The 14,869-nt window shown below is 39.5% G+C and overlaps 2 protein-coding genes across 4 annotated transcripts in view; one reads left to right on the top strand and one right to left on the bottom strand.

Moving 5' to 3' along the window:
• The window catches only part of cdc23 (CDC23 (cell division cycle 23, yeast, homolog)), a 32,094-nt gene extending 28,195 nt beyond the window's left edge, over positions 1 to 3,899 (top strand). For both annotated transcript variants that reach the window (XM_078550678.1, XM_078550679.1), the window contains exons 14-16: positions 131 to 209; positions 2,528 to 2,647; positions 3,568 to 3,899. In XM_078550678.1, coding sequence (XP_078406804.1) covers positions 131 to 209; positions 2,528 to 2,647; positions 3,568 to 3,735 — 367 coding nt within the window. In that variant the 3' untranslated portion in view covers positions 3,736 to 3,899. The remainder of the gene's footprint in view (positions 1 to 130; positions 210 to 2,527; positions 2,648 to 3,567) is intronic.
• A 609-nt stretch (positions 3,900 to 4,508) lies between these two features.
• Positions 4,509 to 14,869, bottom strand: part of kif20a (kinesin family member 20A) — a 52,862-nt gene continuing 42,501 nt past the window's right edge. For both annotated transcript variants that reach the window (XM_078550676.1, XM_078550677.1), the window contains 4 exons: positions 13,320 to 13,518; positions 10,736 to 10,827; positions 8,315 to 8,452; positions 4,509 to 6,259 (listed from right to left, as the gene is read on the bottom strand). In XM_078550676.1, the coding sequence (XP_078406802.1) occupies positions 5,939 to 6,259; positions 8,315 to 8,452; positions 10,736 to 10,827; positions 13,320 to 13,518 (750 nt within the window). In that variant the 3' untranslated portion in view covers positions 4,509 to 5,938. The remainder of the gene's footprint in view (positions 6,260 to 8,314; positions 8,453 to 10,735; positions 10,828 to 13,319; positions 13,519 to 14,869) is intronic.

The raw sequence follows: 14,869 nt of genomic DNA, 5'->3' as shown, positions 1-14,869 counted from the left end.
TGTGAAGAACCTTCAGTCACTTTAAGTTTCACTTGGTGTAGCCTGTAATATAGTGCAGGACCCAGAGCTTTTTGCGTTGGTTGGTTGGTTCATACTGATTTAATGTCTGTTTCCTTCTATAATGTTGCAGAATTCACGAGCAGTTAGGTGAATCGGATCAAGCAGCACAGTGCTACATCAAATATGTCCAAGATATCTGTGACTGTGGGGTAAGTCTCTTCAGGGTTCATGTGAATCTGGCACAGGCAGACACAAACCAGCAGACCATATTGCTCCTGCTGCCATCGATCCACAAGAGTCTTTATACTTTTGGTATTTCATTTGCAACAAAGTTTAAAAGCAAAACTTCAGCCGTTACCCTCCAGTATTTACCTATGTACTATATCCCTCCATTCTTTTAAAACTTAACACAAGGCGGCATCGGCTTTGCCTTTGCAGCATTTTTAAGGCTCAAGAGTTGAAACTTTTGTTCACTGAACATAGGACAGGAGTAGATTGTTTATTTCCTTGAGCCTGTTCAGCCATTGAATGGGATCATGGCTAATCTATGACCTAACTCCATATGCCCACTTTGCCCCAAATGCCTGAATATCTTTGACTAATAAAAATCTGTCAGTCTCAGATTTAATATTAACAATTGATCCAATGTCAGTTGCTGCTTGCGCAAGAGTCGAAACATTACCACCCCTTTGCGTGTAGAAGCGTTCCTAACTTCACTCATGAAAAGTCTGTCTCTAATTTTTAGACTGTGCCCCATAGTCCTAGACTCCCCCACTGGCAAAAATAGTTTCTCTCTATGTTTACTTTCTTGAAAACTCTGATCAAATCATCCCTTAACTAAATTCCAGGGAATACAACCCTATTTTGTAGTAATTTATTTTGTAGCAAGCAATTCCTAGTAATTTAACACTTGGAGCCCAGGTATAATTCTAGTAAATCTACACTGTACTCCCTCCAAGGTCAATACAAATTGTGGTGCCCAGAACGACACTCAGAATTCCAGGTGTGGTCTAAACTGAAGCATGACTTCTACCCCCTTGTATTCTAGTCCTCTAGGTATAAAGGCAATATTCTTTTAGTCTTGTTGATTAAAATATCATGAACAGGTCAGAAAATAATAATTTTACATACCTGGACCACCAAGTCTCTTTGCACCTACACTGTACTAACCTTTTCAGGTCAATTCAGCTTACATTTGCCTGCGTTAAAATCCATTGATCACTTCTGTCCATTCAAATCCTAATTTATTAATATCTCTCTGTAATTTCACGATTCCATCTACACTAACAATGTCACTTATCCATATGTATTTAGAAACTTAGGTAGTTGGCTCTCTATCCTGTTATTTAAGTCATTAATGAATATGGTGAATAATTGATACCCCTACACAGATCCCTGTTGTACTCTTTTTCCCTTTTTGTTTTCAAACTATTATCTCTACTACATTTTCTACCTGATCAACCCCCCATCCCGCACTTACCACTTTAAAATCCTTGTGACCACCCTATTTATTATCTGCTGGAACCCTGGTCCCAGTCCAATTCCGGTGGACTCTGTCCCAATTGTACAGTTTCATATTGCCCTTGTATGGTACCAGTGTCCCATGAAATGGAATCCTTCTTTCCCACATCGCTCCTTAAGCCTGCCAAATCTGTTTATTCCTATGCAAATTTGCACATAGCTTGGATAATCATCCAGAGTGTTTTAGTTTAGGTTCTAGTTCCTGATGCTCTCCTACAGAACCTTTTGTTTACTCTTCCCTATGTTGTCGGTCTGAACATGGATCACGATGACTTGATCCTTCCGCTCTAATATCCTCTGAAGTCAGTTCATGATGTCCCTCACCCCAGATAGGCAGTATATCTGTGGGACTTTATCCTGCTTATAAGTCAGTCCCCCTAATTATTACATTAAATTTCTCCCCCTCTTCCTCCCACCCCTTTATTTTGGACAGTCTGCTCCAAGGTGCCCTGGTCTGCATTCTGGCTGACCTTCCAACAGTCTTTATCCTTATAGGTAGCAAGTATATCGTATTTGTTTAATCAGTTTCTGAAGATCCTGGTTTTCCATCTCATTTGCGTTCTCTGTACTCAGAATGGGGTAGATATGACCAATATCAAGCAGAATCTGAACTTCTACAAGGTGGTAACCAATGTCTGGAGTGAACTGTGTACAGATACTTCTCCCCCTCCTTTGTGTTGAACTGCCTCCAACTTGCACTCCTTCTTGATGACTCTGAGCCAGAGACATCTAGTGCGCAGGTGTTTGTTCCAGACAGTCTTGCTGTCCACAAACTCCCACAACTTTTTCATGTAAAGTTGTCCCTTGTCTGCTTGAATTTTTTGAAAGAAATAAAATGATTTTAGAAGCTGTAACTGTTGAAGTGAATATTTATAAGTAGATTAAATATGTTTTGTATTGTGTCTCCACATTTGAAGAGCTGCAGAGAAAGTTATTCTAAATACATACAAATGTGTAGGTTTCTCTTGGTCATTCCCTGGACCAATTTTTGTTGTTCAAATTTTAGGAGATTCTGGAGCATCATGAAACGAGCACTGCATTTCGAGCCCTGGCACAGTATTATTTTAAGTGTAAACGGTGGGATGAGGCATCAGTCTGCGCACAGAAGTGTTGTGATTACAATGATGTAAGTCTTAACCACATCTCTTTTTGATAGCCATTTCAGGATAATAGATTTCTGCCATGTGCAGGGTGGGCATGAAGGGAGAACTAGTTTTTCATTTTCAGATCCTTTGACTAAAGCAGTATAATCCAGCTGGTTTACTAGTTTTTAGCCTTGCTGCAGGAGTTATTAGAATACAAGGATAAGTCTCTATTCTGCTAGTGCTCAGGAATATTTTCCTTAAGAACTCATTTTGATAGACTTTATTTAGAAAGAGCCTGTGCACTCATCTGAAAGCTGATGGGTATTACTAATAAGGTTTGAACTTTTTTGGTTTACCATTCTAATTAAAGTTAATTTTAAGAAGCATTTCAAATCCAGATCCTAAATTCCATCAGTCTGCACTAGTCCTGACGAGTGAAATGCTACCTCGTTTCTTCAAGTTCAACCAGCCAGTCAGTCACTTAGTAGATTGCTTGAATATGCTTTCAGTAATCTGGCCTCTTTGGCTACCAAAACATCAAGCTGATACAAACTGTACATGGACAGGAGCAGGCCAAATTGTCAGTACTGTACTTCACTTATCTGCTCATGAGTGCAAGGGAGTGCAACCTTTCTACTCATCTGATTTCTGAACATAGGGTACTATTCAAAAAAAGAGCTCTTGCTATCAAGGTGAACATTTATCCCTGGTCATTAATTTTATTACTGTGTTACTTATATAACAAGGTATTTGAAAAATCTTATTCTTAAGTGCTACATTAGCTGTGAAGTGATTTGAAATGTCCTGAGGTAGAATAATATAAACATCGTAAGTTTGTTCTCAAAATTGGTTCTACAAATGAGTTGATCTTAGTACTAATCCAAGTTAACTTTCAATAAAACACTTACTTGCTTTGATTTGATTTTTTTGGACTTAAATATTCTGATGTTTTTTTTCCCAGACTAGAGAAGAAGGAAAAGCTTTGCTTAGACAGATTTCACAGCTTCGTAGCCAGGGTGACGTGACACCAACACCCATGGCTGCCGATGTATCACGGACATTTGTCCCTGGGGTCAACACTCCCTCTGCAAAACTGCCACCACTCAACTTATCTTCCATCACACCATGAAAATGCCAGTGCTGTTATCTGAAACCAACATAACACACTATTGGTTCTGTTCCCGTTACAACCTCAATAGCTGTTGGTAACTCAGTTGCTAATAGTTGGATTTTGTATTTCATGGGAAGCATAATATCTGCATGTGTAAATATTAAATATGTTTATAAAAAGTGCACTTCTGCCTTCTTGATAGTAAATAACCTTCAATGAAGATGTCATAATTCTTACAATTTTTTGTTGCATTACCTTTCCTCCTCTTGTAAATAGAAATCACTCAACCCAGCTAACCACCGCTCCTCCTTTCTCTCCATCACTCCCCAAATTTCTCTTTTGCCTAGGGATTGAGAGTTAACTGAACAGGTACATTGAGTCAATCCTGCAGAACTGGAATCACCTTTCAATCTCACTTGGCCAGTGGGACACCTAAAAGGGCCAGGCCATCAAACAATTGCACTAACTTGCTGTAATGCTAATGCAGTTAAATAAATAGATGAGGGCTTAAATATTAAAAGTAAAAATTCAACTAACTTGATTTTATAGCCATTATCCATCAGTATGTGGCACCACAAAGGTAAAATAGGCAGCTTTGAACATTGGACAACATGTAGAAAAGATATTGGCAACCAAAACTCAGCTATCCTTATTGGTTGAGGAAGGCTGTTTATTTCACAATCCTCAGGACTCTTATGCTGAGGATTGCTGACTGTGCCTAGTGTAGCAAGAACAAGATATGCCAATATGTACATCAGATAATGGACCTTTTTCATATAAACAATTACAAATTACTTTGTAGTATTTTAATTTCCCTCATTTCACAGGCATATAGCAAAATACAAAAGAATGTAAAAGAGTAAATATTTCAATAGAAAGATTCAATAGAAAGATTCGAATAGTTATACCAATACAATAATGTGCAAAGTACAAGAGTGATGATCTTTTACATTTTAAAAGGCACATTTAACCTTATGGAATAAGCCAAATAGCCTTAGTCAACTAAATCCTGCATACTATTGCTCTGCAGCAAGTGCCTTGTTAAATGAGGAAAAACAGTTTGCTTAAATGTTGAGTTTTACTTCATTTTTTGGTACATCAGGCACGATGACTCACGTAGCCCAAGGATTACATACACAGTAGGAATCCGTTTGAGAGGCTGCTTAAATCAAAACTCGGAAAAAATATTTGAACAAAATGATTATATACACAGCAAGCACTGTACTGTCTTGTAGTTGGACATTTCTAATCATTTTTAAAATAATGATCAAATGAGCTCTAACAAGAGCATCTTTACTGAATTTTCAAAGCTAGTTTTCTGGCACTCTACACCATTTCTGTAAAAGTTCAACTAGTTGCGTTAGTGTGAACACCACTCGTGTTTAACCATTAAACCATACACAGAGGAACAAAGCATTTTGCAATACATTCAGCAATACATAAGGCACTAACAGAACTGCTTAAACTTCCAGATGAAGAATGTGGAAGCTCAAAGAAAAGGGACACAGACTGAATTTACATTTTTTGGTGCAAAACTTTCCCCTCAAATATCTTTGGAATATACAGGAAGCACACCACACACAAATATGGCTTCTTGAAACTTGGTTAACAGCTTAACAAAAAGAGACAAAAGTGTTAATGGCTAAATAGCTTGACTATTTCCACATACAGCAGATGCAAAATAACAAGATCCAAAGCTATACCCAAATAAAACCTTCCCAAATCTTCGATATGAAACATATCAGGCTAACAAAGGAAATTCTAAATCCTAATACTTTTGTTTTCAACTTAATCTGTCAAGATATTGAAGATAATCTCTACCTATACTTACCCTTACACACTATTCCCTACAAAATATCTAATGCATTAATAAAGTCTCCTGTTTCTTAATTCTTTATTGGTTGACTCGTGGAGTAGAACTCCAAACCACAAATACTGGCCGGACACAAAAAAAAACAGGTTGAAGAGTGGATTCTTCAAGCAGCATAGTACACAAGATACTTACAAAGTAAACACTGATCATATAACTTCTGGCACAAATTTCCCAGCATACCATTCCCGATTCCATACAAATCTTTGCCAAAAATTGAATAATTGAAGGGTTATAAAAACAGAACACTATTATTGTGAAAGTCATTACTGTGTAAATATTTTTAGTTGGATCTAATTTCCAAATAAGAAGTAATGGTCTACAAACCCCACCCCCCCCCCCACAACTTCCCTAATAGTTTACTTGATATTGTGCCCTCGAGAGGTGCGATGCCTTATCCAGTTTGGCCCGAGATCGCAAAATACAACTGGAAGGAGTGTTACTGCCCTGCTTCTGGGCAAGCCTCAGTGGAGTCAGGAGACCAGTTAGGAATGGTCTTTTCCCTGGAGGTGGTTGATTTTCAATATTGCCAGCACAGCGACGCTTATTGCAGCCTGGATCTGCCCTAAGCTGGCGGACTGTATGATACTGCTCAGCAATGCAGGCATTTTTTTTCTTCAGATCCAATTTTATCACAATCATCAGTTTCTGCAGATCTTCCAAGGTTTGATCCTGTGAGAAAGAAAAGACTCTTCAATATAGAGTTCTGTGCAGTGAAAATAAAGGTCCTAAATATACTCTCACTAAATACAAGCACAATTGAATTTTAAATTTTTTTTTCTAAAATGGTCTTCTCTTGCTATACACACTCTCAGCCACAAACATGGAAAATCTATTCAGTCTCCTTCAGATACATTCTAAAATTGCAACATGCACCTTCAGCCCAGGGATAACTGCTGACTGCACAAGTGTTTGGTCTTCATTTAACAAATTCCCACTGCAACCTGGTTGGGATCAGAAACTCAAGTGGAAAGCCTAGTTGGCAAAAAGCATAGCTAGGTATAGTACTAAGCCTTACAGACAAACTGAGTCTAATTTTGATTTCTGGTCTGCTCTGACTTAATTCATTTTCAGCTCAGACAGCACTTGAGACACAGTTAGACTCAGCACCCTTGAAGAGAAAAGTCAGTTGCAAAACCCAACATTAACCAGTGACTCCTGCTTTAAAAAGGCACTTGTATGGATATGAAGCAACGGTTGGAAAGGCTTGCTTGTGATGCCCACTAATGATCAGATAACCTGCTGACAGGAAGAATGGACTTTTCAACAAAGTAACAGAGGGCTCAGAATTATACCAGTGAGCATCGGCACCTTTTGAAAGTATGTTACTATGGTCTAGATGTGAACCCAGATTCATCCGTAACATTGAAGCGAGTCACGCAAGACTGAATGCTGTCTAACCCTGCATAGGCCCCATTAAGCAGTTGAAATATTCTACAGAATTTCCACAACACCGTGTGGGTAGATAGGTTCCTTCAACACATTAGTTAGCTTTATTCTCAATCTCTCCAGCTGACCCACCTTAATTGGAGAATGCTGTCTACAGGGGTAGCCCTAGAAAGGGTGACTATAAATCAGCTGAAATCACACCAGAAGCAATTCCTGGTCCAGATTAAGTAGCAATGCAGAGGGACAGCACAGTGGGGGAAACTTAATGACAGTTTCACCAATTAAATTTGAAATATGATCTTATATTCAAATACAGGCAGCTAATACAAATGCATACAATATGGAAGTATTAAAGCTGCAATTTTGTAATAGCTGAGTGGTTTCAGCAGGATTCTTGCAGCTGATGGGATCAATTTGCATTTAATGTAACTGATCCATTACTATGTTGATTGACAGATCCTGGCTAAACACAAAGAAGGTGGTCTACGAGCACCATCTCAAACTTAAAGCTTCGAAAAACAAGTTAAGTAATTTTGAGTCATTGAACCCAGCAAAATCTGTTGCACCAAATGCAATGCCTGCAAAGAAGCAGATTTGCAAACGAGAGCTTTAAGTAGCAATTAATGAATGCATGCTTTTTCTTTTAACATAAAAAGTTAAGCAGCAGCTAAAATTAGCCTTTCCAGCTCTATAATGCCTACCCTCAAATTCTATCCTCCTCCTACTCACCAAAAGTACAATTTAGCCTGAAAATTTATGAGTTTGAAAGTCTCTCCGCTTCTCCATATTTTTAAAATCTGTGCCAGGATGTTGCCTGGGATGAAACATTTAAGTTATGAAGAGAGGTTGGATACACTTGGGTTGTTTTCGTTGGAGCAGAGAAGACAGAGGGGCGACCTGATCGAGGTGTAGAAGATTATGAGAGGCCTGGACAGGGTGGGTAGGGAGCAGCTGTTCCCTTTAGTTGAAGGGTCAGTCACGAGGGGACATAATTTCAAGGCGAGGGGCAGGAGGTTTAGAGGGGATGTGAGGAAAAACTTTTTTACCCAGAGGGTGGTGATGGTCTGGAATGCACTGCCTGGGAGGGTGGTGGAGGCAGATTGCCTCACATCCTTTGAAAAGTACCTGGATGACCACTTGGCACGTTATAACATTCAAGGCCAAGGGCCAAGAGCTGGTAAATGGGTTAAGTAGGTAGGTCAGGTGTTTCTCACGTGTCAGTGCAGACTCGACTGGCCGAAGGGCCTCTTCTGCACTGTGATTCTGATTCATTGAACCAAGATCAATGTGGCAGAGGACCGTCACTGACTTGTAGCTAAAGGACAATTGCTAACGTACCTGTTTTACTATGAGGTCTTCACATTTGGCTAGAGTACGTCGTAAGTTTTCTGCTCCAGTGTTATGGCAACATGCTCTTTCTGATGACTGAAGAGCCTGGCCTATTTTCTGTAGCTCGTTCTGCAAGGCCTTTGCATTCTGAAAATTAATGGAGATCATTACCAAAGAGAGAGAGAGAGGGGGGGGGTTAGGGGAGTTTCTGTTAAAGCACAAAGCTATTAGGATAGAGAATGTCCCAGCAGAAGCAGTAGTGCAAGAACCTACAACAGTTTTTAAAGGAGGAGTAGATAAATTAGAATTACACCATTTGACCCATTGTGCAGGCACGGAATCTGAAAGCAATAATTAGTCCCATACCCTGGCTCTATCCCCACGGTCTGAAAATTTTTAATTTAAGGAGATATCTGATCAGTTCAGAAGTTATTATTGCTTCCATCATTCTTTCAGGCAGTGTGTAAAAAAAATCTCATCTTCCAACTTTTTTTTTGCCCATTATCGTGTGTTCTCAAGTTATCGGCCCCTGAGTGGAAACAACTTCTCGTCTGCTCTATCAAAGTCCCTGGTGATTTTGAACATGTCTATTAAATCTCTTTTAATCTTCTTTGCTATAAAGAGAACAATCCCAGCTTCTCTCATCTCTCTGCATAACTGAATTTCCTCCTTCCTGGTACCATTCTGGTAAATCTCCTCTCACCCTTTCCAAGGCCTGGACTTCCTTCCTAAAAGCAAAGCACCCAGAATTGCACACAATACTCTAGCGAAATCCTAACCAGTGATTTATAAAGGCTTATCATAACTTAGTTGCTTTTGTACTCCATACCTTCATTTAGAAAGCCTCACCAATTTGTCTTACCACCCTCAAAGGAAATGAGGATGTAAACCCGCAGATGTCTCTGTTCCTACACCCTCTTCAAAAATTGTATGGTTTAGTCTGTACTCCAACTCCTCCATTTTGTGAGGAAACTGTGTTTAATTCCATAACAAAGCATGATTCTAAAGCAATGTATTCAAATTCTACAGCTTTAACACATATCTGTATAACCTCAACTACCATAGTTTAGATTCTAGGTGAACTTTATAACCTTCGCTTGCATATTTGCTTGTAATTACATGCAACTGTACTGAACTAGTCACAACCAGTGCATAACTGATAAGGATCTGGATGTGAGAGAATTCTCTCAATTATATGGTATGTTATAGATTAGGAGCTAACACCAGATGCAGGGACCAATTAAAGATCAATTACATGCTCTGGTAATTAGTCAATCAACTGAAATGGTTTATAAAGGAAGGGACTAATTAGCTGAATAGGGTATAAGAAAGGAGATCAAAACCATGTTTGTTGCAGTTGAGGGAAGAAAGATCCAAAGGGAAGGGATTACCCCTAAACCGGGATCAGGGAACTAAAGAAGTCTGAGCAGATTTCCAGAGTCTGAAGAAACTGCAGAAGTCTACAAAACAAATCCAGTCAGGGTTTTTGCATGCTCTGCTGCCTACAGCTGAAATGGGAAACATGATTTGTTAAGCTATGTTAATTACTGCCCAGTTTGTTCAATCATATTTTATGCTTGATAAACCTTTCCACTTTGCTACAATTTGACAGTCCTGTCTTCGACTTATCACAATCAAGGCCTACACCCTAGTGCAGCACAGAGGGAGTGCTGCACTGTCTGAGGTGCTCTCTTTTGGATGAGACACTAAATCAAGGCCTCATTAGATTGCTCAAGCGGATGTAAAAGATCCCCTGGCACTGTTTCAAAGAGGAACAGGGGAGTTATCATGGTCATCGTCAGATTATTGTCTGTCGGATTTTGCTGTGCGCAAATTGGCTGCCGCATTTCCTATATTGCAACAATGAATACACTTCAAAAATACTTCATTGGCTGTGAAGCACTGAGATATCTGCTGGTTGTAAAAGTGCTACATAAATGCAACTCTTTTTATATATATTTGAAGAAAAATCAGCAAAGATATGAGGAAAGAGCAAGGGTGGAACTAAGTAGTTAACCCAGAGAACTGGATGAACTGAATGGCCTCCTATGTTGTAACTTTAAATGATTCCCATTCTATTTGTTGTAGCTCCTTTACAAGTAGCACATACTAGTTCCTGTTTCAAGGTCACCAGGATACTGCAATCAAGATACAGATCAGGTATGCAAACTGTGTCAAACCATTGGGAGACAATCTCATCCATAAGTTTCTCATGGCAATCTTTAATTACTGCATAGCAACTTCACATATCAAAGGTCCAGAGTTTAGCTGGAATGCAAGAGTAATGCTTGGGATACATCACAGTGCCTAAGTGATGCCTTAAAGCAGCTGCATAGTAACTCCACTACTCCAAGCAACCTGTTGGCCACAAAATGTTAAAGGTAAATCCCACTATTTTAGATTAGACTAAGAGGAAAATACATGACTCACCTTCTGTCCTGTTTCTAGTTTCCGGTCTGCATCAACTGTGAGATGCTTCATTCCAGGTGGAAGTTCGACCAGGTCCCTGTATCGCTTCAATTCTGTAACATGGTAGAGAAACAATCCATGACAGAAACTGCTGATTCTGTGGAAATCCACACCCAACCATCTTTTAAAATCTGAACTACTGTAGGCAAATTTCATAGGTACACGTCCTTGGGGAATTTCCACTGAAAAATCCGCACAAGTCTTGATGCCAAGCATTCAAATTATTGGGATATTATTAGTAGGGGAAGTACACTTTAAAAGAAGTGACATTTAGTGGGTGGATAGGAGAATAGAAACTGCTTTTCAAGACCGTAGACAAACCAAACAACAAAAGCAGTTAATTGTAAACTTGCAGGTACAAAGGAACTAGTGCAGAAATTGGACCAGAACTTCAATCCTTGTTAAGTAAAGATTGCTTACACTGCCATAGGACTCAGACACCCCCTAGCACTCAGACAACTGAACTGTGGAATGGAGTTCACAGTAAACAGAATCTATTCCCATTAAAATTACTATGCATAGGAAAATAAAAGGAATTAAAACTGAGAATGTTCATTACATTTGAAGTCTGTGGTTAACCTCCATCAGTAGTTCAACAAGTTTTGTGTTATTGGCGTCAGGGAACAAGACATACTTCCAGGAGGGATAGATGTTTAAAAAAAAGTGACAAACTACAAGTTTAATAAATTAATTCTAGTTTCTCAAAATAAGCAGGAGAAAAACATTTTTTGTTAATTTCAAAGAAATTACAGCAAGTTTTCAATGTTGGTGCAATGAAAAAGTGAGCTTACAATTGAATGCAATTACAATGTCTTAGTCCTCTTCAAGCAATAAAAAGCTAGATAAACCACCACTGTCAATCCATCTGTGTATGGTGTGCAACTGTTGAAGGGAATTGAATTCCAGCTAAAGCAACCCCATAGGCAAGGCTCTTCAACTATTGAGAGTATAGGTGGTCAAATAGCACAACAGCCCAGATAGCATGTTTTGTAGATAATGTGACTTTTAACTCCAGGGTCATCATTTCAAATCCCACATTGGGTAATGCATTTTGGGGAAGATGGCAGTGTAGGGTTGATGTCACCAGGCCAATAATCCAGAGACGCAGGCTAATGCTTGGAGGACACATGTTCAAATTCCACCATAGTAACTGGTGGGATTTAAATTCAATTAAATAATTTTTCTTTTAAAAAAAATATCAGGAATTGAAAGCTGGCCTCAATAATAGTGACCAGGAAACTGTCACCGATTGTCGTAAAAACCCATCTGGTTCATTTAATGCCCTTTTGGGAAGGAAATCTGCCATTCTCATCAGGTCTGGCCTTCATGTGACTCTAGACCCACAGCAATGTGGTTGACTCTTAACTGTTCTCAGGGGCAATTAGAGATGGGCAACAAATGCTGGCCTTGCCAGCAAGGTCCACATCCCATGAACAAATATTTTTTTTTTAAAAAGGTATTTTTTTTTTGTGGCGAAAGGGAAAGGAGGGTTCTCCCTGAAAGCAAGAAGGGACTAAGGTCAGCAAGGCAGCCATAATGGAGGATTTCAAAACTGGAGAATGATTATAGTGCTACATTCATTCAGACGGGATGCCCCTACAACGGCACCCAAGAACAGGGCCAGACAGTTGGCATGCAGGTCAGTGGCAACTCTATGCCACCATACAGCTATGTATAAGTGACATAAAGCCACCACTTCTGAATGTAATGAGCCAAGGGACTCCAGTCGCAACTGTGGTACTGATGCAGATCTATCAAGTACGTAGATACAACACCAAACATGGCTTCAACTTCAATTTTAATTTTTCAAAAAATCTTGGTTGGCAGGGGGCGGGGGGGGTGGGGGCAGAGAAAACACATCACTGACTTTTAATTATGTTCAAAATAAAAACTAATTTAAACTGATTCTTTCAAATGCAGGGTGTGGGAATACATGGCTTCATGTTTCACTGGATAAAGCGACTGAATCTAGGAGGTGGTCCCTATGGGTGCCTGGATAGTCACTACAGGATAAAAAGTTTATGGCAGTGGTGAATTCCATTGTTTACTGCTCCTGCAGGTTGTCATGACACAGGTGATTAACCTCTTCTGTACAGCCTATCCAATCACCAAGTTTCTTCATCCACTACATTCAAGTGGCTGACACTGTTCAGCAGGACTGCTAGCCCAGGTGGTACCTGCAAGTTAACAGCTTTTGCTTCAATCAACAAACCCACCAATGACATTCTCTAGGGAAGATATGCTTATTCAGTTCTGTTGAGTTTGAAATCTTCTCATTTGTTAAGCTTCCTGAATATTTAGTTCCAATGGTGGGGCAGCCTTGAATGCTGCATAAGTTATTAACTGTCATTAACAAGGTCTTAACTAAAATACATCCACCCCACCTCATCACAATTTTTTTGAAAAAAACATTTTTGAACAGTAGAAATGCTAAGAATAGCAATAATCACAAATAAAACATATTCGTTTCTGTCACCCTTCATTTCTCCCAACCTATTGTTTGTTGAGATTAGCAATGCCAGTTCCAGCCCTGAGGAGCACTCACCTTCTGCACTGATTGCTGCTTCTGCTTTGCTTTGCTCCAGCTCAGTTTTTACATTCACCAATTCCAGTTTGAGGTTGTGCAGTTCATCACTGAGTTTCGTATTGGCCAAGCGAGCCGATTGCCTTGTCGGTTTGCCAGTGGACTTTCTCTCTGCCTTCAACTGCTGAATAGTCGCCTCTAGATCTCTGATTTTCTGTGACTTGGAGTAGGGGGGAAAAGAACAAAATCTTTCAAAATAAAAGGTCGAGCCAAGTAGCTAAGAGTGTTCTTCTAGGAGTATAAAAATAACAGGCAGCCCAACCAGAAGTGCAGAATTAATTAAGAGATCTCCTGTCTCCGAGGAAGAAACTTAATTGTTTTTGATATTAATTTCACAGCAGAATTTCTTGGTAATTTTTATAACGTTATAAAAAATGTTTATTTGCCAAGAATTATATTTCTACCCATTTTTATGCAAGCGTGAATTCGAGGGGGAAATATTGCTCATTAAGGCACAATTCCAAAATCTCAGGTGGCACTATGCGAGGTATGGTGACGACAGAGAAGAAGAGACAAGGGTATAAGGAAACTTAAGGGCAGCTTCTATTGGGCCTGTCCCATAGAAACAATGGAACAATGGAAGAGTAAAAATAGCTGTGGTGAACTTACCACCAGGTTGCCATAGTTATTGGGTCTTCTGCTGGGCAGCTCAGGAGTGTGACTGAAATCAGGTGGAAGCCTCAATACTGGATGCAAATCAAGGTCCTATGGATATACATAGGACCCTGATGCAATTTTGAGGAACATCTGGACACAGCATCCAGCTGAACTGGGCGATGACAAGTAAGAGAACCCAAAAAGATGACAAGAGAAATTACTTCTGTGGGATCTGAAGAGCAGGAGTGAATAAACATGGGACACTGCCCCACTACAGACCTACCTTCCTGCCAATGAGGTCATTTTCTGGGCCACCTGATATTCACTGGCCTAGATTCAGCAAGATATCCATTTGGGGCATGCGATTTGTTGGCAGCATGTTAATGAAGCCAGCCTCAAAATAGACCATATCTCCCATCAACCAGCCAGCCAAGGAGTTAAAATCTGTCCATTAGTTTCAGTTGATACATTGAGCAGAGTAGCAAATTAATTCAAACCTCTAGTTCCTTAAATGTTATCCATCCCCACAAGTGGAATACACCTTCCTACATTATCGTACAAAAGAAATATAGCTACATAAAGGATGCTCCAGTTCTCATACTTCCCAAAGGAACCCTCCCCATTAAAAAGTGCCAATATATTAGTGCCATCATATAACCGTCCATCAGTTGAAGATATTCTCTGATTGTAAGCAATCTTATCAATTGTCAGTTCTAAACATTTGTTGCTTTCCTTTGACTTATTCCTTATTGCTCCACAAACCAAAGTGGAATATTTTGTTTCAAGGTTATTCTAAACATCACAATATTAGCAATTAAACAGACTGTCAGTCGCCATCACTGGTGCATTCTCCATGGCAACATCTCTACCAGAGTCCACTTGCCAACCAATCAACACTCTCTTCACATGCAGTA

The sequence above is a fragment of the Cetorhinus maximus genome, chromosome 10 (assembly GCF_964194155.1).
Source record: "Cetorhinus maximus chromosome 10, sCetMax3.hap1.1, whole genome shotgun sequence".
In the NCBI taxonomy this organism is placed as follows: Eukaryota; Metazoa; Chordata; class Chondrichthyes; order Lamniformes; family Cetorhinidae; genus Cetorhinus; species Cetorhinus maximus.
This window is presented reverse-complemented; position numbering and strand designations above follow the sequence as displayed.